At 41.9% G+C, this 24390-nt stretch overlaps 2 protein-coding genes across 3 annotated transcripts in view; one reads left to right on the top strand and one right to left on the bottom strand.

Annotated features, from left to right (window-relative positions):
• Window positions 1-4210, bottom strand: part of PARP14 (poly(ADP-ribose) polymerase family member 14) — a 50360-nt gene extending 46150 nt beyond the window's left edge. The window contains exons 1-4 of the mRNA XM_077923472.1: window positions 3770-4210; window positions 1834-1967; window positions 791-824; window positions 392-589 (exon numbers count right to left, since the gene is read on the bottom strand). Coding sequence (XP_077779598.1) covers window positions 392-589; window positions 791-824; window positions 1834-1967; window positions 3770-3965 — 562 coding nt within the window. The 5' untranslated portion in view covers window positions 3966-4210. The remainder of the gene's footprint in view (window positions 1-391; window positions 590-790; window positions 825-1833; window positions 1968-3769) is intronic.
• Window positions 4211-7442: 3232 nt separating this feature from the next.
• On the top strand, window positions 7443-22759 carry LMLN (leishmanolysin like peptidase). 2 transcript variants are annotated; one of them, XM_028743951.2, is made up of 17 exons: window positions 7443-7645; window positions 10388-10485; window positions 10870-10900; window positions 11492-11574; window positions 11820-11937; window positions 13935-14110; window positions 14651-14756; window positions 15001-15095; window positions 15403-15520; window positions 16788-16895; window positions 17824-17900; window positions 18858-18968; window positions 19124-19256; window positions 19808-19967; window positions 20196-20326; window positions 20723-20936; window positions 21283-22759. In XM_028743951.2, exons 1-17 carry the CDS (start codon window positions 7487-7489, stop codon window positions 21381-21383), a joined length of 2019 nt encoding a protein of 672 aa, XP_028599784.2. In that variant the 5' UTR covers window positions 7443-7486; the 3' UTR covers window positions 21384-22759. The 2 variants fall into 2 exon arrangements, with proteins under 2 accessions (XP_028599784.2, XP_028599793.2); XM_028743960.2 differs by lacking the exon at window positions 7443-7645 and adding an exon at window positions 7783-8137.
• The last annotated feature ends 1631 nt before the right edge of the window (window positions 22760-24390 follow it).

Here is a 24390-nt window from a genome sequence, read left to right as displayed (position 1 = left end):
GAACTGGCAACCAGTGTAGCTGTTCTAAAACAAGAGTTATGAGATCTAAATGGAATTCCAGCCAGTAACCTGGCTGCTGTGTTTTCACAGAGTTGGAAGGGATCCAGAGGGTCATCTAGTCTCGGCAATGCAGGACCAATTGCAGTTTCCAAGTAGTCTTCAAGGGCAGCCCCACATAAAGCACACTGCAGGGGCGAGCAGGACCAGAGGCAAAAGGGAGCAGGGGAGTAGAGGCAATTTAGTCCTTTGTTCCATAGGCTACATTCCAGCCAACCAAAAATGGCCTGGGGAGAGGAAGTGATCTGGGAAAAGGCCGAGGGGCACGTTTGGCTCATGGGTCTGAGCTTCCCCACCCGTTGTAATATATGTAACAAGCCCTGTCTAAAGATACCTTCTTTGTTTGCAAAGGTGATGATGAATTGTTCTCCGTCTTGAATGCAGGACTTAATGGGGCCCCCGCCAGAGTGCTTCTTACTTTCGAAGTACATCTCTATAGTCTCCAGCTCAACTTCGTTCCCCACAGGCGTCACTACCACTTCACTGAATTCTTCCTGGGTCACCAACTTTTCTGGCACATCTTTTGGAAGTTCTAGAATCAAAAGGCAAAGAAAGACAACGTTTCCTACACTGACTACAAACCAGCCAAACCCATCCCATTTTTATTTTTTAAAGTTCTCCAAATAGCAGAATTTGAATGTTCTTTCTCAGAAAGAAGCATACTTACAAGGCTTGTATAAACACAAAAAGTAATTCATTGTTGCTTCCCAGGATATTTTTAAAAGTAACTTACCCAGATCTTTGGGTTCGTCAGCTGTAACAGGCTTCTGAAAACAGGACAAAAGTAAGGCATCAGAAAGCAGACCCTCTGGCCCAGAGGCACAGACTAAAACAATGAAATATCCCTCCATATGGTCTTGTCCTACCAAGCCAAGAAACCCAAGTGAGTTGAAAACACAGAATGTCAGCCTTAGTCATGTGCTCTGCACACCTGCCTGGGAGCATGTCTCACTGAATAGTGGGATTTACTTTTGAGTAAGTATGGATATGATTTAAAGCTGCTGTTTTAATGTCCCACACTTCAGGGAACCCTTTCCATACTGACTGATGTTGATAAATTCCATACTACCTGCCACAGACCCCTGAATGCTGCTGCAAAAGGATTTTGGGACATATTCTAGGGCCTAGAGTTTACACAGGGGATCTGTGAGGCCTGTTGAGCCTCACTATCACCCCAACCAACTGATAATGCACCCAATGCATCCCTAAAAACCGAAAGAGAACAGTAGTGGGAACACAAGCTACCTTTCAGGAAACTTTTCTGCTACTCCTGATATTCACGGAACATTTGATAAGGTTCCAGGGAATCCTTAAGTTCTCAGGGACAGAGTTTGAGCATCACATTACAGTAATACCTCAGGTTAAGAACTTAATTCGTTCTGGAGTTCCATTCTTAACCTGAAACTGTTCTTAACCTGAGGTAACACTTTAGCTAATGAGGCCTCCCGCTGCCGCCGCCACGTGATTTCTGTTCTCATCCTGAAGCAAAGTTCTTAACCCGAGGTACTATTTCTGGGTTAGCGGAGTCTGTAACCTGAAGCGTCTGTAACTGTACTTGGGGACCCTCAACAAATACATCCCTTCTTAGTCATGGTCTCCATCGCTGTGTCACGTTTCAGCCTCTGTAGCTACTGGAATTGCTTCTGCATGGAAGATGCAATATACACTGTATTCCCCAAGTGCAAATTCACTCCTAGGGTGATCAGAATGCAGAGTGGCAAAAAAGATTTTTGGCTATGCAAATAGTTTCAGAGTAGAACTGCATGTAACATTTACCGGACTTGCATTTGGTTCTTGCTTGGGCTTATCGTCAGCTGCTGCCTCAGGAGGCAAGGAGACGGCCAGCTTCAATTTCTTTTTTTCAGGCACATCAAGTTCATGGTGGCTCATGTTAAGGACTCTCTGCCTCACTAAAACGGAAAACAGGAAAGCCATCATTGTATCAAAATAGCCTTAGCTTGTAGCCTTATGATACCATCACAAACCTACCTCATACCATCAGACCAATGGGCCACCTAATCCACACATAAAACAAAGTCAAACTGTGAGCAAGCAATTACATGGGCATTCAAGAGGGGAAATAGCAAGTGATTTGCTTCACCCTAATCCTGCAAACCACGAATTGCATTAGAATTACATCCAAACCCAGGCTCATGGGTTGTCTCCTTCAGACAAACCATGAGTCATAAGCCACAGAACAAGCACTGACTACAGCTCATGATTTACCTGGAGCGAGGCAACACACGAGTCTGCTAAGCCAAAATACCCACACACTTATGGTACTTGTTCACACTTAACCATAATTTTGCTTATCTGAGAACCAGACCTCTGACTGGTGGAGGCATTCTGATGGGAATCTTTACCAGCCCTACACCTATATTAGCAGAAATAAATGGGAGGTACATAATCCTGATACATGCTGTTCAATGGCACATCTTAGAAATCTTGAGTATTTTAAACTGGGGAAAGGAAGTTTAGATGCATTTATTTGCCTTAACCCAAAACCACAAACTCCATGCAACTCAAATAAATAAGTCTACACTGCTGAGTAGACACAGCTGCAGTTATGCCGTTCTTTTTCTCAATTCAGATTGCTGGTTTGGGAAGAAACGCATCCAAATGATGCTGAGGTAAATCAACAGTTGAGGTAATTGTAATCTCAATAAAAGTTAAAATTGTGGTATTTTAACTTTTGTAGTAGAGTTGCATTTTTTTCTTGATTTTACTGCTTTATCTTTTGTAAACCACTTTGAAGGTGTGTGTTTTTTAAAATCAAGCAGTGTACACGTTATGAAATAAATAAATATAAAATGTAGCATTTTGTAAGAAACAACAGGACAGTGGCTGCACCTCTTCCCAAACTAGTGGGGGGAAACCTCAGGATGCAAAGTAAATGGGAGGCTGTAAATATTGTTAGTAAAATAAGGGGCTGCACCCCCTCACTATGAAATACTACATTTTATATTTACTTCAGGTTTAAGAAGTGAACAGTGCTAGTCACAAGCAAAGAAAGAACTAGCATGTAAGAGGGTCCCGAGTTTAGAAACCATAAGTGAAACTGAACATTTATGGATTCCTTGAGAAGCAATCACAAATAGAATATGCAAGTAAACAAAAAATTCAGCTTCTCTTTCAAGGTAAACCTATAGATGTCTATGCAGAAGCCCCATTAAGAACAATGGAAATTACTCCCCCGTAAGCATGTATAAGCTTACTTTACCATGTACTGGTATCTGTTTGCCTCCTGGTTTTTCTTTCTCATACTTTAAAAAAACAAACAACTGTGCTGGGGTTGCTGCTATTCTCTCCGTTTCCGCTGCAAGGCCACCATTTCTGCAACTGGAAGGGTTCCTTCTAAAACTTGGCGACTTGTATACAGTATTAACTAAAACAAAGTCGAAGAATATTCATCTTTCGCGGTGAGTCATCAAAACTCCTTTTAAGGTGAACCATCCTCAATCAGCGGGCGCAGGCAGCGGACACGTCAAAGTAAAAGAACGCCATGCATTTTATTTGTTACAGAAAACACTTTCACTGAGGCTTACTTCTGAGTAGACGCATACTACGCAGCACCCTATCAGACGGATTTCTACACCCACAAAGCACCGTCCCACCATGGGGATTGATTCATTTCCTTTCCCCAATAAATATATTGAGTTCCTCCCATATATTGTCAACAAGTCGGGAACCAAACAAGCTCCCCCCAACCCACCTTTTTCCTCTGCGAAACAGACCACTACCCGCTCCTCCTTGCCGGCTTCCACATGGATCTTGCACTCTCCTCCTCCTGATCTCTTCGAACTCTGGAAGTAGAGCAAAAGCTTATTCTTCAGACTTTTGGAAATCTTGCAGCCCCAATTCGCTTCCACCAAGACTGGGAAAATGTAGACCTCCTCCCTCTCAGCCATCTTGGGAAATGGCTGAGCTTAGAAGTAGTTTCTTGCTCAAATGCAAAAAGAGAGAGCAGCAGACTCGTTTTACTTTCGATTTTCGTTCCCACTATAACCCCTCCTTTCCGTTTCAAGCCTTCCCATTTTGCTCTGAGCACAGCCAGCTCAGCCTTAGAAGCTGTTTCTCGCGTCCCGGCTGACTTCTGAAAAGTTTCGCGTTATCTTAAGGGATGGGGGGCATCTGAACGTGTGCAGAGCGCACATACTAAATAACGTCGTAAAGGGTCTACAAGGGGGACGCTCCTTTTTCTAGGAGTCTTGAGCAGCTTCGGCACCTTTTATTTTGGAGATTAATCTACCTTACCGTCTTATCTTCCTTACCTAAACGTTCGAACATCCTGTCTTTTTATCTGACTAGTCCTTATTAACAGAATAACCGGGGGGGGGGGACTACAACGGGGCGGAGCGAAACCGAGAATCATCCATTTCTAAAAAGCACTCAGTGATATTTGCCAATCATGTCTACTTAGAAGTAAGTCCCACGGAATGCAATGGGACTTGCTCCCGTGTAAGTGTATCTCTAGGATCAGATTATTCCTCTGGGAAAAGATACGGGGACAATTCAAACTTCATCGACATCCTTGAACTAACTGTTCAGTGGATGCTCATCCGCTGTTTTATTTCCGCGAAGCGTTAGCTCACTGGAAAGCCGAATGAGGAAATGAAAATAATTCAGTTTGGAAAGCCCCAGATGGCGTCAGAGATTTCAGAGTACTGTTTGTTGTGAGCCCTTCTGAAGAAGAGGAAAATTAGAAGCAGATCCAAGGCTATTCCTTGGCTAATTGATGGAGCTTTTATTTATCATGTGGTCGTGCCTTTTTTTTTTAAAGAAAAGCATTTATTAAGAGCGATTTATTTATTTATTTTACTAAATATTGTGCTGTGTCATTAATGGGTCAAGGAGATATAGGATTCCAGCCTGAAAGGTCAGGTGAAATAATCTGTTCTAGTTGTTCAATGCATGAGTGCAATAATCTTGCCAAATTTTCAATTTTGAACCCAAAGCATCAAAATTGTCATTGGACCTCAGAATCGGGAGGTGGGAGGCAGAAATGAGGATGTTCCTCCCCCCCCCCGCCCCCCAGGGATGAGAAATATGTGCCCCTCCACATCCTGTTGGGAGCCAGCTCCCATCAACCCCAACCAGCAATGACAACTGGCACTAGGCATAGTGATGACAGTAGGGTTCCCAGTCATAAACACCATCCTTCACAACCCCAACATAAATGACAGGGGTGAGGGTGTGTTGCAAAAATATTTCAGGCATTCAAGCAGCAAACAATACTCCAGTTTAGGCCAATTGAGAGGAAAGTCCTGGGAGGATCTTGGATAAGCTGCCTTCAGGGGATTCCCTCATCCTTCTTGGCTGGAGTCCATTTGTTCATCCTCTCCATCTAGGCCAGCATGGTTTAAAGGTGCCTTGGGTCAGGGCTGGTGCAAAATCCAATCACCTCTAGCTCATGGGCATGGAAAACCAAGCAGCAGAGTACCCAAACATGTGCAGTTGTTGTTGTTTGTTGTTGTTTAGTCGTGAAGTCGTGTCCGACTCTTCGTGACCCCATGGACCACAGCACGCCAGGCACTCCTGTCTTCCACTGCCTCCTGCAGTTTGGTCAAACTCATGCTGGTAGCATGTGCAGTAGGCAAAGAAAATCCAGTGCTGTGTCCAACTAAACACACGCACAGGCAGAAAAGTTCATCAGTTTACTGAGGTTCAACAGCTTAAGACAGTGGTTTTCAACCAGTGTGCCGTGGCACCCTGGGGTGTCTTGAATGATGGTCAGGGGTGCTGTGGGCAACACTGGCCTCTGTCCCTCTTTCCTTCCCTCCCTGTTCTGATGCCCTCTCGCGTCTCTGCCTCCCAAAGGTGTGCACAGCTGTCTGTTGCAGCAGTCATGGCTACAAGCTCCGCAGGCGCTCTGGGGCTGGGCCAGGGGGTGCTGGTTGTCAGGAGCTGAGGCGGCCTCGGAATAAGCAAGCAAGAGGGCAAGTAAGCCCAGCCAGCTAGTCTGCCGGCCCTTGCTAATTGGGAATGGACAGTCATGTGGGAGTCCAGGCAGGCAGGCAGGTGCTGCATTGGTTTTTCTTGTGCTTGCCGAGTGCAGTGCCTGCCTGGGAGCTGAGTGCCCGGTGCTGAAGGGGAGCCTTTCTGCCATACTGGCCTAGTAGCAGCCACTGCTGCCTCTCATGGTAAAGTGCTGGCCTCACATTCACCTTTGGCCTGTCTCTGTTGGACTACAAAGACTGAGGGCATCTTCTTCCCAGGCCTCTGTGAGGCAGTGTGAAGAGGCACCTCTCTTTGGGGCAAGGGGAGGAAACTCAGAGACCAGGGGCAGCAGCAGCGGCTGCCCAGAGGATTCACAAGGAGAAGAGATGAGGCTGAGGGAAGACTCCACAAGGAAGGGTGTATGAAAAAGAGTGAGAGGCTGCCAGGTCTGCAAGGGTGACGTAACTGGGCTCCTGAGCCCCACAGGGGTGCCGCAGAAAGAATGTTGTCGGTCAAGGGAGCCATGGACTCAAAAAGGTTGAAAACCTCTGGGTCCCCAGTGAGCTTCAAAACTTCAAAATGTAGAACCATAACTAAAGAAAGACAAAGAAAGATGATGAATGAAAACTCCTGCCTAGAGGTCCAAATATATCTCAGATCTGTGACCTTAACACTTTACAGACTCAGAAGAATCAATTCACAAGCAAAACCTCCTCCCAAATATGGCAGCTTCCACCCCCTTTATTCCTGATGACACCGCTCTTATGGGACACACTGCTAACTAGAATACAAGAGTATTGAAGGTACACCTGTTTACACCTGCATGCACCCAAATCTCCTGCTTTAACTACTGCATTTTCATAATGGGGTTACTTTATTGCCTATTTTAATTGTGCTTAGTTATAATTAAATGCTTGTGTCATGGAAATCCAGTTATAAGCCTATTTTTGAAATTATAAAAATAAAAATAAAAGCAATCCTGTAATTGACGTTCAGGGTGACGAATGAGTTTTACTCTTCCCGCCCCCCTCCTCAGTTCGAATTTGAGAGATGAGGCACTGACTACTTTATCGCCTCGTTAAATTCAAATTCCCCGTCCCAGAAACCACGGGGCGCCCCAGACGCGCCTCACATCTCTAGCTGTGCTTTCACCTAATTTTTCCAAACCCCTGCGAATATTTATGCCTCATTCCACCTCCCAGCCAGTTTACGTCCTACCCTTTGGAGTGACATCCAATCAAGCTGCGGCGGCAGGGTTTCCCCCCCTCCTCCTTCTTAATTGGCTGGGCTTGCAGTACTGGGCGTCACGTCACGGACGCCCCCCCCCCGGCCCTTTCTCCTTTTCTCTCTTGATGCCGTCGCCCCGCCCCGTAAAGAGGTGCGACCAATAGGACCGCGCTCCTCTCAGCTCCGCGCTCTCTTACTGGCTCGCGGGGAAGGGGGAACCGACCTTGCCCGTGGAGAGGCGGCGGTAGCGAAGGCCGCTGTCAAGATGGCGGCCGGAGCGAAGAGGCGGCGGGCTCTGCAAGCTTCTCCCCGGCCGTTCTCCGCTTTCCCCGCCGCCCTCGCGGTGCTGCTTCTGCTTGGCTGCGGCCCAGCTTCTGCTGCTTCTGCCCCTGTGTGTCACCACCGCATCCCCAGCGCCAGGGAGGTGAGGCGGGTCTTTGGAAGCGGGGGGGGGGGGGCTAAGAGGGCGACACGGGATCTCCGCCTCGACCTGCGGATGCCAATGATTGCCTTTGGCTTCCGCGCATCTTTCCGCCGGTTGCCGCGTTTGCAGCGTTGTCGGCCGCCTGTTTTGCCTGTTTTTCGCATTTGTGCTCGTAAAAGTTCCTGCTTTGAATGCAAGTGAGGATGGTGGGACCGGTTTCAGAAATCTGATTTAAAACTCTCCGCTCCTCCACTTCCTTGGGTTCCTTCGTTTGGGAATGCCGATGCGTGTCGCGGTTTGCAGCAAAGCAGTAACCTGTTGGTTGGTGCCGGTTGTCTCTTCCACGCATCCCAGCAACTTATTTTTTCCTAAGGAGGACCGCGAAACGCTATGGGAAAATAGCTTTAAGCCGTGCCGCTCCGATATTTTTTGTCATTATGTTAGACTAAAGGCAGGGAAATGGCTCTACAGTTTTGGTATTTACCTCGCGGGGTAGGTACGTCCTTTTCCCGTTGTTTTGGGCGACTCAGGCTATTCTGCTGCTTTATTGTAGAAAGCCAAGGTGATCCAATTGACAAAATACTGAGATTAGAAGCTAGGCTTAGTTTTCTTTCTGAAGGAAGCCGCTATGCTCTGTTCTTTAATTCTTCTCAGTACTATTGCCACCATTTATGGCACAAATGATTCTCTTGACGTCTAAACTAATGATGCACTTAAAAAAAAAACACTCCATAAAAAACCACCCCATAGCACAAGTTAAAAATGGAAATAATATTATTATTATCGTATTATAACCCACCCATTAAGATCCCATGGTCATTACTTTTCTCTAACAGAAAACTTGGTTTGTAAAAATGCTTGATATTTTCAGTGGTAATGGATTTAATAGAAAATCTTATCCTGTTTATGTGATTTTATTTTAGTGTATTCAATTGGACTTGGCTCCTAATTAAGCGTACATAGGATTATGGCCTAACAGAGAAGTTTAAGCTGTAAGACTCCTAGCAACAAGACAAATAGTTGCTTCCAATGGGGGGGGGTGACTCCCTCCCACCATAGAAACTTGGACGCAATATGTGTGGAATATAGCACTTATGTAATGCTCAGCTCATCATTGGAGGGTGATAAGAGGAATAACAAAAAAAAATGGATTTGACTCCATATGGTCTGAATTTATATTGTTTATTAACAGTACTGTACGGGAATCTCTTTTCCGTCTCAATCACAGCAGCCTGTGTGTCACCACACGTCAGTGTGTCGGCTGCAGTGTAGGTACACTCCCCATGCTCCTCTTGGGGCTAGAAAGGGGTTAGTTTAACCTCTGGTTTGCTAGTAAAACTGTATTACTGTTTCACGAAATGATGCAAAACTGAATTACTGTTTCACGAAATGGTGCATGTCTAAAAAGTGTGTCACCAACATGAAAAGTTTGGAAAGCTCTGTTTTAGATAGACGTATAGCCTGTGGATGTGAGCTTAATCTGTAAAGGAAAATATTTTTAAAGTCTGCTTTGATGCCATGTAGATGGCTCCATACAAGACTTAACATCTGTACATGATTTGTCCTGGAAGACAACAGGTTGTTTGGTAACAGTTCTAAAAGTTTTCAGTAAAGTTTGTAAAAATAATAATAATCCGAAACAACTTCCAGACTCTGCCATGTTTTGTGGCCACCAGTGATCTGCTGGTGGTGTAAAAACTTCTTCATCCAACTGCCCCCCACCACCAGAGAGGCTGTGGCCTACATGCCAGGTGACACAGACACCCACGGCATCTATAATAACCCTGCCAGCACCAGCCAAACCTGCCACCTTCCACCAGGCATACACAACCTGCTCTACTTGTTCATGACCAGTCATCAACACATATGCACCAAAAGCATGCCCCAGCATGAAACTGTAAACAAACAGAAAGGCACACACTGGCACTCCCAAACAGTGATTACAACCCCACACTTGCAGCTGGCAGCCACATATGCCAAGGAAAAATGGCTACAGGGGCACAGCAGTATGCAACAGTGACAAGCAGCACACCGCCCCAGGGACACATACACCCCCCCCAAAGTGGGGAGGGGAGCAAGCCACATCCTCCCCCTCATAGGCAGGGGTTGAGCTTTAATATGTTACAACCGTGGCATGAACAAAATTACCAATTAGCACATAAACTACATAGATTTATAGTGCCTACTGGCATTTTTTTGGGTTTTGACTGATTAACAACTAGCCAGAAATTTCACCACAATTAATAATTTTTATTAATTCTTATATAGATTATTCAGACCTAATTTAAAAAAACCAAACATAATCTGTATATGTAGCCATTTTTAAATTCTACTTGTCCGTGTACAAAGCCCTGAATTTGTCTTTTCTGCTTAATTGCACAAATACCAGTTCTAGACACAAACTGAATATCAAAAAAAGAGGGCAGCTTTGACTTGTTCCTCTCTCTTAATCAAATGAAATAATCTATTTCATAAGCTCTTGTGGGAACCCAAACTTTTCCAAAGCAACAAAAAGAACCCAGCAATATATTTTGTGAAATGCTTTCCCAGCATCAAGCAAAATAATTGCAGCCGTGTCATTTCTATTACTATTTTTTATTGTTATAACCCTGGAACTTTATAGTAAAGGGGTGTGTGCAAAGGAAACTAGTAAATAAATCTGATAGATGCATCTGTTTCTTATATTTTTTGAAAAGTTATACATGTTATTTGTTGAGTCAAATCTATTTATTCTCTATTTAGGTTATCTATAAAGTTTATCTTAAGGAAAATCGTGTTATAAAGAGAAATGTGGATGAACAACTAAGAATTAAGACAGTATATGACAAAAGTATTGAGGAGTAAGTATAATGGCAGCCTTCTAAAATTCTTATTCTGAGTGGGAAGGGGCTGTTGGTCCTACCTGAGAGGTATTTCTCCACACATGTGGAGATGCCTTCAGTTTTTAGTTCCTGCATTCAAGCACTAGGGAGAGCTCATGTCCAACCTGAGGACATCTTACCTGTACTGGAGAATTAGCTGGTAGCTAGGAAAACCTGTCCCCCTTCTACTTTCCTCACCAAACAAGGCAATAGGGAATACGTAGCTAAGGGGGACAGATTTGTGTTGCAGGACTGAGTCTGGAGTAACTGGTTTTATAGGTGGAAAGGGATTGGTTGATGATAGTATTTCATACAAATAGAAAAGAAACAATTCCCTCACCTTATTGTTTTCTTTCTTCATAGATTGCCACCTGAAAAAAAGCACCTTATAAAGGTATGTGACTCTTCCTTCTTGCATGTATGTCAGTCATGCCTATTGCTGAAAGGAGTTCTAGTTTAATTGCGCCAGTCCACTGGTCTGCATGATCCGTGACTGTAAGTGGTATTCTAACTTTTCTAAACAGCTTTCCTTCTCCATATCTGAAACTGCTTTTGATATTTGTGCAGACCTCACATTGTGTGTTCTCCTAACCACAGCTATGTGATCAGGAGCAAACTGACTTTTCCCCTCCTCCTCCCTCTCTGGTGCAATTTCCACTCTTCCTTACCTTAGCAACTTTAACCAAAAGCAGCATTAAGAACTACAGAAATGATAAGTGTGGTGTTAGCACTAGCCAGGGTTCGTGTGTGAACCAAGTTCTGAAGTATGCTACAAATCTTAATTTGTGTCACCTTGCTGCAGATTTTGTTAAAGTTCAGGATACATGGGTATTGTCTGATAATACAATAAAATCAGCATCTCTTTATGCTTATCTCATTCAGTTCAAAGCTGTGAAAAGTGAGACTTGGAACTTCATTCTTTAGAATCTAGTTTCATCTCTCTCTCTTTTTGGTGTAAAGAGACTTTTCTTTTCTGTACATTTAGAATAAGCTTTTCCCGCAAGCTATTTCCTATTTAGAGAAGACATTCCAAGTACGGAAACCTACTGGTACCATCCTATTAAGCAGGTATGTACATGGTTTAGTGTTGTTTAATAATAAGTGTCAACATAAATCTTTATTTAAGATTATAATCTGCCTGTAGATCAGTATTGCTTCCCCCCACCCACCTAAAAAACCCCACTAAGAGTAATTCCATTCCGATAAGTAAATTAACTTGGTTACATTGGTATACCTAGCTTCTCTGTTATGTGGGTTTATTCTATGCATCCATTTCATTGATAACTAAATCTGTAATTCTGATTTGTTTTAAGACAGTGTGTTACAAATGAATATTTAAGGAAGAAAGATGACCCTCACCGATACTGCCGAAAAGCCTGTGCAGAATATACAAAGTGTGGTCCAGTCACAGTTCCTGAGGAACACCTGCAGGTAATTCAGTCCTCAGCGGCCCAGGTGTGGGGAACTTCCAGTTCATGGTTCGAAGATGGCCTTCCAGGCATCCTTCATTTTCAATAAGCCATGCCTACCTGCCCTGCACCTGATATCATACATGAGGGGCAGGTAAGGGCAGGACTTTAAAGGAACAACTGGGACATGTTCCTTTGAGCAAGATTTGCTTTTATTTTATTTCATCTGATTGATCTACACCCTAACCTTTGTCCAAAATGGAGCACAGGGCAGCTTACAACAACAGCTTACAATTATATAATACTATAATCATAATAAAACCAATCCTAAACCGAACAAATGAAATTCAATGGAGAGCAGCAATAAAGCTCTGTAGCACAAATAACACTTCATGATCCAAATTCCTGGACAAATAAAAATATCTTAATTCTTAGCACATGAGAATGGTTGCACTATGTATCCACAGTTAACATCCCTGGCCGGAAAAAGCATAGCAGCTCTTATAAGTAGCAAATTTCTGAACAGAAGTTGTGAGTCAACTGTGCCAGTCGTCACTTGCAAGGGTATAATCTTAAATCCCGCTATAGTATCACAATGAGAAGATTCCATTTCCTTTGGTACTTAACTGTGGTATCAAGGCAAATCAATCAGTGGCATCAAGCGAAGTGAAGTTAAGAAGAGCAAATAATGTTACGAATCAACAGGGATGAGAGGACTAGGAGCTGAATTCAACAGATTGGTGAGAGGATTGAATTTTCAGCTTGAGTGCAGAGAAATTGTGGGGTTCAGTAACACTCAAAAGTATATTATGTTGATGGACCTTGGCTACTTTTTAAAATTGTTTTCAGTTTTAATGTCTTGTTTTTAAATGGACCTGAATGGTTTTTTTCAATTTCATTAAATAAAATAAGTTTTGGGCAGTCCCTGTATTACACTTTTCAGTGTTTACTTCCTTAGTTTTCCTTGAGTTAACAAAACAGCTGGATAAACCGGATGAAAGCTGCATTTTTAAAAACCTTGAACAGATCAAGAGTGATCATATACCTCGCCCAGTGTAAATTCTCTGGCACCAGATATTAAGGCTAACCACAGTGCATGTAGACCATAGCAGATGATGTGCTTTGTACAGTCTACATATGGGCAATGATAATAAGGTGTCACAATATAATGTACTACAGCATCTTCAGATGCTACACTATAGCTGTCAACTTTTCCCTTTTCTTGCAAGGAATCCTATTCGGAATAAGGGAATTTCCCTTTTAAAAAGGGAAACGTTGACAGCTATGTGCTACACACACACACACACACACACACACACACACACCACACCACACCACACCACACCTCACTTTCACAATCTGAAGGATGTGTCTGGATTGGAAGACAGTGTAGTAGGCATGAGAGCTTTCCAAAAGAAAAGCTGAAAGAAATGATTATGCATTCATTAATGTCATTCTCAATTTCAGTATCATTTGGTCCTAACACATCTTGCCATTTTCTGAACTTTGGGCTCTTAAAAAGCATTTGTGGATTCCGGGAGGGTATAGCTTTCAAAAGCTATTTTAAAAAATAACCAGGTGCAACTATACCCTTTGGATATTGGCTGTGAGCAGTATTACAAAATAAATCATAAGTGTGGCAAATCATTGTCTTAATATCTTTCTTCCGTCAGATAAAGAAAAATAGAAAGGAGGATGAGTTGTATCTAAGTCATGCTCAGAGCAGGCCTATTAAATGGCTGGCTAGCTCAGTTGGTAGAGCATGAGACTCTTAATCTTAGAGTTGTGGGTTTGAGCCCCCTGTTGGGCAAAATAATCCTGCCTTGCAGGGGGTTGGATTAGATCACTCTTGTGGTCCCTTCAAAATGTACAATTCTATGATTCTATAAATTAGTCATGGCCATTGATTTCAGTGCCTCAACTCTGAGCAGTTGGTTACCAAATTTCTTCTGTTAGACTGAAGACAGTTGTTAAATTATGTCTGTTTGAAACTAATTTCCTCTAAATTTATTGTCTTAGCAATGCAGGGCGTGTAATGAAATGCTGGATTGTGGACCTGTTGGTGTAAGAGACCAAGAAGGGGTTCGAGATGCTGACTTTGTGTTATATGTTAGTGCTCTGACCACTGAAAGGTGTGGCCAAGAAAATATTATTGCATATGCAGCATACTGTCAACTAGAAGCTGATATGGACAGGTAACATTTCCCCCCTCCAAATTAACTTTCATTTATAAGTGTACTGGTGTAATGACTTCCAAAGGTGGCTTTAACTGACCAGTTTACTAGATGAACTGCGCTGCTCAAATTAATGACTAATTCTTAATGGAACTAGAATTGTCTATTCTAAGTTCCTTTTTTGAGCAGTAGATGCCTGTGTTTGTAGCCTGAATCATGAAATTAGAAGAATCGCCTACTAAAGTAGATGTTGCACTCTTCATCTCTATTGTTTGCAGAGAAATCCAACATCTCTTTGTTTGTTACGAGATTTTACTAGCAATACCATTATCAAAATCTGTTTAATTTGTGGTCAGATGCGGGTTGAGTGAAAATATGTTTCACTTTGCTGCCCGTTGTGTAAATGGTGAAACTACAATTGCTTACGCGCTTTAGCATTCTAAATTTAGATTTTTAGTTGTTGTTGAGTGCACATTGTTTGTATTCATTTATTAAGCTTAGCATGTTCCTAAGACGGTGAAGTTTTTATTCTATAGAAATATATTTTTCATTATTTCCCAGACCAATTGCAGGGTATGCTAATCTTTGTCCGAATATGATTTCAACCCAAGCACAAGAATTTGCTGGCATGCTGTCTACTGTGAAACATGAAATCATTCATGCACTGGTAAGATATGTTATTTGTTGCATTCATTTAAAATATTAGCAACATCTTTGTGTTTCACCATGCAAAAAATTATTTGTTTTTGTTTCTCTTCTAAAAGACATAGATGTGAACTTAGCCTACACTGTATGTTTATTTTATTTTCAGACAACTTTTTTTGTTGCTTTGAGGTTTGTTAACTTCTAGGCAAAATATGCTTTCTTATGTTGATGATAAATAATATAAATGACTTTGCATTCCCTTAAAGGGTTTTTCTGCTGGGCTGTTTGCATTTTATCGTGATGATGATGGAAATCCTTTGACTGCCCCATCTCAAAATGGATTGCCACCCTTTAATGAAAGGTATATATTGAAATCTATGTTGGACTTTATGAATCTATGTAGTTTTGTTGAAGGAAGTGATGTGACATAGTTGCGAAATAATTCTTTTGTCAACATTTTAATACCTTGTGACTCAGTTGGTTTGTTTCCTTGGCTGAATTTTCTTCCATGTCCTCTTTCATAGCCACCTGTCATGAGCTTCACAGTTATCATGTTTAATTTTTATTTTTTTGAAATGCATTTAACATTTGCTGATGTCAGCCTGTTGATCATATTTAGAATTGATCCTGCTTGCCAGTCAAGTTAATTCAGTCTGCCTTCCTTACAGCCTTGGTGTATATCAATGGAGCAATAAAGTAGTAAATAGCGCTGTGCGGTTATGGGATGTACGGGGCAATAAGAAACTGCTTCACAATGTATTCCTTCTGATAACTCCTAAAGTAGTTGTAAGTATCATTTTCACTTTTTATCAGAATAAATCTAACTAACTTCCTCAGATAAGGACATCTACCTTGCCTTCTTTAGGAGGTTTATCTAGCACTTTAAGAATTATAGGAATAGCTTACTCCCAGTATCCCTGGCAAGCTGCTTACTGGTAAAATAATGCATGTCAAAAGGAATAATTCTCATTAGAAAAATGATCAATCCTTGTAATAGTAAAGTGGCTGGCCCTTTTCCAACTACTAGAGCACCAGAACAAGGCCACCCACAGACATGGGAGTGGGGTTGATTCCGGATATCGCAGGTGTGCCAAAGATATCAGTTCAAAGAAATGAGAGAGCTAAAGGAAAGATCTCAAGCTGTGCATGGAAGCTGCCATCATGCCGCCATAGAACCTGAGTGGCATGAAGCCACAGCACAGACACAAAACTTCAGCAGACTGGGTTGCTGCTTGTATTCCTTCAGCCTACTAAAGCGGAAGGAAGTTGGGCAAAAGCCTGTTCACATTGTGGCTTGCATAGCTACCTGTTAGATATGCTTTTTATCCTCCAAGTGATTCAAATAACCGAATCATTCTGAAGACTTTAAATTATGGGTTTTATGAGATCAGAACATGTTATGTTTTTCACATAGGTGAATTAATTTTTAAACTTTATTATTATTATTATTATTCTCGGCTTCATGAACTTTAAATAGTATTTCTTACTAGCAGCTTCCATCTCCGGCTCGCTCCATTCACTAACCTCGCCTGCCCACCAACCCCTTTGACAATCCTCCCTTCTTCATGTATATGTAACCCCTCCTCCCTTTACATCTTGCCCTTCCCCTCACCCCAAGCTTTAAAGGAGGGGCTTTTTTTTGCCCAAAACCACTCTCTAAAGTGCCTCCTCCCTCCATTAACACTTGCTGCAGCTGTATTTAACAGGGGAAGCACTTCAGGGAGCTGCTGGGCAAATCACTCTATGAAGCGCCTCTCTTCCCAAACATCTTGCCTGGGGCACCTGCCACCCACACTGCTTGCTTGCCTGCCTGTTCTGCTGTCCAGCATGGCTGCCTCTTGCCAGTCATGTGAACCGCATTGTGATAGCAGCCTTACATTTCAACACATATAGGAAGAAGAATTGGGGGACCCTTTTCATTGGAAATCTGTGCAAGATGAAGGAAGCCCCTCCTAGGAACTTAATATGTGTGGGGGTGGGGGTTAGTTTTGATTCTCAAGGAAGGGTATTGCTAATTATTTTGACAGCGGTCTTCTGGTGCATCTTTTTGAAGGAGGAGGCCCGAAAACACTTTGGATGTCAATTTCTAGAGGGGATGGAACTTGAAAATCAAGGTGGCATGGGTACAGAGCTCAATCATTGGGAAAAGAGATTGTTGGAGGTCAGTACAGCTAATTATAATACAGTAGCTATTGGGTTTTTTGTGAGGTGATCATAAACTGAAATGCAGGTTTTTGTGATATTGGATACTTTGTCTCCAGGACGACAGATTGATGAAAGTTTAAAAGTAGGATTTATCACTGGAAAGATTCCCTCCCCCATCATCAGATTTTTATTTAATCTTTCCCTTAGAACTTGTTAATTGGACAGTCACTGCAATCTAGATAAAATGGGATTATATAAAGCAGTTTTTTAAAAGAGGAGCAGTACAGCTTGCTTTGTGAAAGAATACCATGCATTATAAAGAATATATATTGAATATATAAAGAATATATATTATAATTATTACCTTTGTCTTCATTTGTCTTTACCTTTCCACTCTGCCATTTCTTACTATTTGTTTTAAATGAGCAGTACCAGAGGAGCAATTTAGGGCAGTCCCCTAGTGTTTGACTACATGCAACTCCTCATTCTGTAGTCAGCTTATAGACTTTTACAGTGATGAGAGGGCCTCCTGCAGATATCAGCTCATCAGGAAGCCTGTCCCATACAGTGTGGGAATTAGATGTCTAGTGTGGTAGTGCCTACCCTTTGGAAAGCACACCATTATAAACCCAGGAGGTGCCTTCTTCACTGGCTTTAAACACCTATTGAATCCTCTACCATCAAGCCTCCTAAGTGGAGATGAAGACTATCCCAGACTTTACCTGAATTGGCCCAGGGATAGCACATACATGTAAATCACTTCAGACCGTTTCATGGGGAGGGATCCTAAATGAAATAACCAAGAAAATGTTAGAAACAATTAATGGGCCTATGTAATAAGTGTTTATGCCCAAAGGTACACATTCTTTCTTCTCCCCAACCCCAAAACGAGGAATGAGTTCCTGTTCATGAAGCTTACTGGTTTCTTGGGTGGTTACTTTCAGAATGAAGCTATGACTGGATCGCACACTCAGAACAGGGTCTTCTCCCGCATCACTTTGGCATTAATGGAAGACACTGGGTAAGGATGTATAGTTGGTTTTGGTTTTCTCATAAATATGCCTTGTTTGGACAGATCTTAAATACATAGTTAAGAAACTTATGTAGTTGGAGGTGTTTGAATTTTAGGCTTTGGAAACAATGCAACATTTCTATGCAAATCATTTTGTTTATATTGTTGCTGACATGAAATTAAAATCAAAATTTCTCCGTTCATTTTCCATTTATCTACTAGTGCAATGTGAAATTGTATAGTCAAATTAAGGATAAAAGGTAAAGGACCCCTGACCTTTAGGTCCAGTCGCAGACTACCCTGGGGTTGCGGCGCTCATCTCGCTTTACTGGCTGAGAGAGCCGGCGTACAGCTTCTGGGTCATGTGACCAGCATGACTAAGCCGCTTCTGGCGAACCAGAGCAGCGCACTGAAACGCAGTTTACCTTCCCGCCGGAGCAGTACCTATTTATCTACTTGCACTTTGTGCTTTCGAACTGCTTGGTTTGCAGGAGCAGGGACCGAGCAATGGGAGCTCACCCCATCGCAGGGATTCAAACCGCCGACCTTCTGATCGGCAAGCCCTAGATTCTGCGGTTTAACCCACAGCGCCACCCGCATCCCTCAAATTAAGGATACTCCTGAACTAATTGTAATTCTCGAGCATTTCCCTCCAGTTGAAGGTGGATAATGGGGGATGGGGCTGGCAATAACTAGTCAGATTTGAATTACCTCATTGAAGGAGAAGAGCAATTCCATTTTTTGGCTTCGCTTCTTAAGCCAAAAGAGGAGCAGCAATCTTGGAGGCGACAATACGTGTGCCTGTTTGTGGAAATGCATCTGCCTTTTCTTTCAGTTTCCCTACCTGCATTAGGAAATGGTTCATATCGGGTAGCTTGATTAACACATGCAAGAGCTTTGAAATAACTTTTTGCTGACTGCTCAGAAGTGTAATAATAGCATTTCTGTTTCAACATATGTTTACAGCTGGTATAAAGCCAATTACAACATGGCAGAAAAGCTTGATTGGGGCAAAGATAAAGGCTGTGACTTTGTGATGAAAAGCTGTAAGTTTTGGATTGATCACAAGAGGAGAAGGTAAGAATACGTTTCTTTAGATTGCATGGTATGTGATGCCACTGGCATTGCAATAGCCTATTAATGTTTGTCTGGTTAGTACTGGTTTTTTTGTTAAGTGTTGTATGAAAAATTTTTAACAGTTCCCTTATTGAGGTTTTCAACTTTATTCACAGGAAAGAATTGGTGGATCCATATTGTGACACTCTGCGGTCTAATCCATTGCAGCTAACCTGTAGACAGGACCAAAGAGCAGTGGCAGTGTGCAATTTACAGAAATTCCCACAACAGCTGCCTCAGGAATATCAGGTATAAAGGGTGTGACTCTATGTGAATTCTATGAACCACCAGTTTCATTCAGACATGAGAACAAGCAGAGGGGCTGGGCACTTCCTCCTCCTCTTCCAGTGCAACCACAAGGAAGAATTTGGAAGCTTTTGCTTCCATTTTAGATTCAGCTTGATTTGTTGTCGGATCACTTACAAACTGTAGTTTGTTGAAATAAGTCAACTTTAAATCATAGTTTAAGCAGCTGGCTTCTTTCCACTCACCATAGTTAAGATTAACCGTAGTTTAGGGTTCAGACAACACACAGTCAAAAGAGAATGCATTTGTTGTGCTTAACAGACTTGTATGTGCAGTACCTAGCAATACTGTTGGTCCTAAAATAAAAATTATTAATGGCAGTAGCAACTATAGCTTTGTGCTTTGGTTCTCTTTAATATGAATACAATGTATGGAATGTGGGTTTCTGCCGTTGTTGTAAAAGTTTGCTATTACTACCAGGTGATGGTGATGAGGATGATATGACTGTGCTGCTTCTACCTCCATAGCTGCCTCTGTCACTTTATCTTTTGCAGTATTTTGACCGTCTTTATGGGGTACCATCAGAAGATTTGCCTTATTATGGTGGGTCTGTTGAAATTGCTGACTTCTGTCCATTCAGTCAGGAATTTAGCTGGCACTTAAGTGGTGAATTTCAGCGAAGTTCAGACTGTAGAATACTCGAAAATCAACCAGGTCAGTTGGTTTTGTGTTTTTTTCCCCCTTTAATATCTTTCAGAAATTTTGGGTTCCAATGTAAGGGAAACCCATAGCTTCTTTAGCATAACCCACGGTTGTCATGTTGCATCTGTATCTGAGTCTACCCAGGTTTGTTTCAGGCTCAGAAACTAGGATCTGAAATCACAGTCTGAAGCTGGTTAGCAGTCCACAGTATGTGTTAACAGTGCTTTCCTGGTTTTTTAGATCCTTTCAAAAACTATGGTGCAGAGAAATATGGACCAAATTCTGTGTGTCTCATTCAGAAGTCAGCTTTTGTTATGGAACAATGCAGAAAGAAACTCAGTTACCCTGACTGGGGCAGTGGCTGTTACCAGGTAACTGCAGGAGCTCTTAATTTAAGGTTGAATTTTGTAAAGTTGTGTTGTTTAGAAATCATTATTGCTCTTAACTAGTCATCACATGTTTCTATATTTGTATCTAATTGTATTAGACCAGATAGTCATGTGGAAGTCAAAACATCTCCCTACCTCATGCCCATTAGTTTTATGACAACAGTATAAGTCTCTAAAGTGAGCAGGTGCCCTCTTACACGGCCTGACCAACAATCTGTCATCTTCCAAATCTGCATGCAAACAAGTGAAGGTACACACAAATTGTTCTAGCTTTTCCTTTTGACAGCTCAACTACAAGCAACATGTCTCTTAAAAGACTTGGTTTAAAAATTAAACAAATGCTAGCAATAATCTAGCTAGTCCAACTTTATTTCTTAGGTTTCTTGTTCTCCCCGTGGGCTGACTGTTTGGGTCAAGGATGAGTCATATTTGTGCAGTCGCTCAGGTCAAATCCTAACCGTGAATATTCAGATGAATGGATGGGTACATATTGGGAACCTAATTTGCCCAGCGTGTTCAGACTTCTGCGATTTCTGCCCACCTGAGCAGGATCCTCCTCCAGTTGCTAATTTAACAAGACTCACATCTATTGGTAAGCAACCCTTCAAAAGTCATTAAATGAAACAGAGAGTTCTTGTTTTGTTTTGCTGTGATGTTCTTTGTAGCATTTTCAGAATTATATTCCTAGCAAACAGGAGAACTAGTTCACTTTTTTACACTACAGTGGTTTTAGAGGAGGAGAGCAGGACCAAAACAGACAATTAGGCTTTGGAAAACTCTTTCCCCCTCCTTCTTTTTCTTTAGTTTGGAAAAATGATGAATTAAAGTTTAGAGACTCAAAGAGCATCTGCCTCTATTCCTGTTTGTCAAGGACTATTTTGAACAGCATCTGCAGAATTACTTAAACTATGCTAATACCATTTTAACATTTATTTTAGATTTGTGTTCCTGTTCCCCTAGCCTGGTAGTAACCCTATGGCTATTGATGGCGAACTTGCTTCCGCTACTGGCTGGATTTCTTCTTTGTGCATGGAGTTAAACTGGGCTCCCAGGTTACCCCATAGACTACGTCTAGAGTACACTCCATTTGAGTTCTTCTCAAAGGCAGCTATCCAGAAGAGCAAACACATCTCTACCTGCCTTGTGGCAAGAAGGCCGGCTGATCACAGGCAGAAGGTGCTGGAGAAACAGCCTCCATCCCGAGAGAGGCGAAGTTTACAGCGTCATCTCAATAAGTGCCAGTATTACAGTTTTGTTTTTACGTTGGTAACAAATTGTGGGGAACAAAATCGCCAGTAGTGTTATGTTGCCACTGGTCTGGAACACTCCTGATAGGCAGAATTCTCTGAGACTGGTAGCAGAATTTTTTGCATCCTTAGAGATATACCTCAGAGTTTCCTTTAATTTAAAAGCCATGAAAATAAGTCATCATCTTTGCTAATAACTTGAGCCTAGTGTGGCTTTATGGATTCTTGCAGATGTATCCAAAGAGTTAGCCTTTTGGTACAGCTTTAGGATGCTTCCAGAACTGTTATTTGCTTTGTACACTCTGGTGATTTGAAGATACAGTGGTACCTCGGGTTAAGTACTTAATTTGTTCCGGAGGTCCGTTCTTAACCTGAAACTGTTCTTAACCTGAAGCACCACTTTAGCTAATGGGGCCTCCTGCTGCTGCTGCGCCGCCGGAGCACAATTTCTGTTCTTATCCTGAAGCAAAGTTCTTAACCTGAAACACTATTTCTGGGTTAGCAGAGTCTGTAACCTGAAGCGTATGTAACCTGAGGTACCACTGTATTCTCTGAAGTATCTGCTGCTTAGAATATGGAGGAACTTTTCAATAGCTGCACATCATGCACTTTTGATATTCTAAATAATGAAAACATTTAATCTCCCCTTAACTTGTTGAAGACCAACCACTAAACTAAAGTATTATGCTGTAATTTCAATGGACTTAAGCCTTCAGTCCTAAGCATACTTGCTAGGAAGATTTGCATCCTAGCAAGCATGTTTAGGATTGAACATTCCTAAGTAAATTTGTTTTGGGTTAGGTTACTCATGTTCAGTTTCTTACAAGGTAATTTGAAGAAAGGTGTAGCCCTCATTCATGAATGTTCATTTCACTGCATTGGCCTTCTTCAAATGCTGGTATACAGCCAGTCCTTGGGGGGGGGGGGGGTTTCCACACACTTAGGTGAGTAGGCCAGAGGAAGAGTGAAATCACTGAATTCATAATTAAGTTTGAGGGGGCTTTTAAAAACAACAACACCAAACTGTGATACTTACAGATTCCATACTGACACCTTTGGGGCCAAAATGTGGGTTTCTATTATCAGGGGCCCTATTCTGCTTCTTGGGTGAAAGAATTGCTGAGCTCAATTATGTTGGGTACATGAAGACTTGTAAACTTTCTTTTTTTTTTTTTTAAAGTATGCTGCTTGTGCCACCAGGAAATTGCTAAAAGTCAGTCAGTGAGCAACTTGTAGATGAAGAATCTGTTCCCGTGAGACTGAAAAACCCTCAGGGATCATAGTTCTGATAACTTTCCTTTCTTGCAACTGGCACAAATTGGTTTTGCCTTGGGACTGGAGGGGTTCACACCTGGTCCCGCTGAGCATTCTGATCCATTGAAAGCAGTGCTGCACTAGGAGAAGCAAATGTTTACCTAAATCTTCCAGTCCTCTCAAAAAGTGTGCAGTGGTAGCAGGCTGATCAGCATAGTGAGATCGGAAACTTGAGTGGAATCAGGGGAACTCTTCCATTAACAAGAAATGCAGTCTCTTTGAAGAAAGTACATTGGGAGTGGCTAACCTGTGGCTAACCAGATGCTGGACCATAACTTGGATGGTCAAGGGTCCAAATACAGCTAAAGGTTGGCCACCCCTGCTCTAATAGTGCCTGCTAGATTTCTTTTCTTAAAATAAACCTTATTTTTACAAAGAGGGTTGGTGTGAATACAGCTAGTCAGTAAACTACTTCCTACCTGAAGCATGAGAAAGCTGACTGAAGCATTTGAGAGGGGATTTCCTCCAGTGATGTGAATATGTGTACATTACTATAAATATACTATTTATATTACACACATTAGCCTTAAATAAGCGGGGGCGGGGGAGGGAAGGCATGGAAATAGCAATAAAATATTAGGGTTAAGAAATGCTTTAAATATGTCCAATTTGAATATGAATGAGAATTCTCTAAATAGATCTATAGCTCAACTAATAGGAAATGGCTCCATGGAACATGGAGTAAAGACTAATTTTTATCTGTGCAATAATAATAGAACTTAAAGAGCATCTTGTAAGGATGCTTTTATATACTTGAACATTTTTCTCATTGTTTGTCTTGAAGCAAAACAATTGCACTGTATCAACTTTTTGGCTAACTTTGTGTATAGGCATTTTTACCAATGTCAATGAATTTGTGTCGTAAAAATAGAACATTGTCCTGTTTGAGAAACGGTTTTTCTTCTGCTAGGCATTTGTCCATCTGAGAATGTAATGAAATGGAGAAATATCTAAAGGTCCCCGTAAAAGTTGCAAGTTTGTAAATATGTTGGCCCAGAACTTAAGAGAGCATTTGGCTGTGTTACCTTCCAGCTCCTTTGCATGCAGCTATTAGTTGCTTTTATGCATCTTGCGAAAGCAAAATACAGTTTTAATATGAGATTCTAGTTATATCTGAGAACATGGTAGCAACTTATAATCCACAGCCCTAACCGATGTGACTGGTATTGATTACTGTGTTTAAAGAAATGCTCCTCAGTTAAAATAGAAGTAGTCTATTCTCCTCTATGAGTTAGACAAATTCTGGTTGATTAGCAAAGGTAAACACATCTAAAACATACTTTACTGTTACAGAACAATCTCATGTGCAGGAAGCAAGGTCTGCTACCACTGCTGTTACCATTGTAGATATCTCAACTGCTTCTGGACATTTTTCTGAGCAGGGGTCACCAAATCCTTGGGCACATTTGCCAACCAGAGAAGCTTTTGTGGGCAGCACACGCGCCCTTCCTCCTGAAATTAGGCTTGGCAAAAAGCATGTTTGCT

Source organism: Podarcis muralis, chromosome 1, assembly GCF_964188315.1.
Source record: "Podarcis muralis chromosome 1, rPodMur119.hap1.1, whole genome shotgun sequence".
NCBI classification, from domain to species: Eukaryota; Metazoa; Chordata; class Lepidosauria; order Squamata; family Lacertidae; genus Podarcis; species Podarcis muralis.
The sequence above is the reverse complement of the archived record's forward strand: the minus strand, read 5'-3'. Positions and strand labels throughout refer to the sequence as shown.

Excerpts from the sequence above, each read along its gene's own strand:
- LMLN (XM_028743951.2), top strand. The coding sequence starts at position 7,487 with ATGGCGGCCGGAGCGAAGAGGCGGCGGGCTCTGCAAGCTTCTCCCCGG. Across the intron at positions 10,901-11,491 it reads AAAAAAAGCACCTTATAAAG|AATAAGCTTTTCCCGCAAGC; the intron begins GTATGTGACTCT and ends CTGTACATTTAG. Across the intron at positions 11,938-13,934 it reads TTCCTGAGGAACACCTGCAG|CAATGCAGGGCGTGTAATGA; the intron begins GTAATTCAGTCC and ends TTATTGTCTTAG.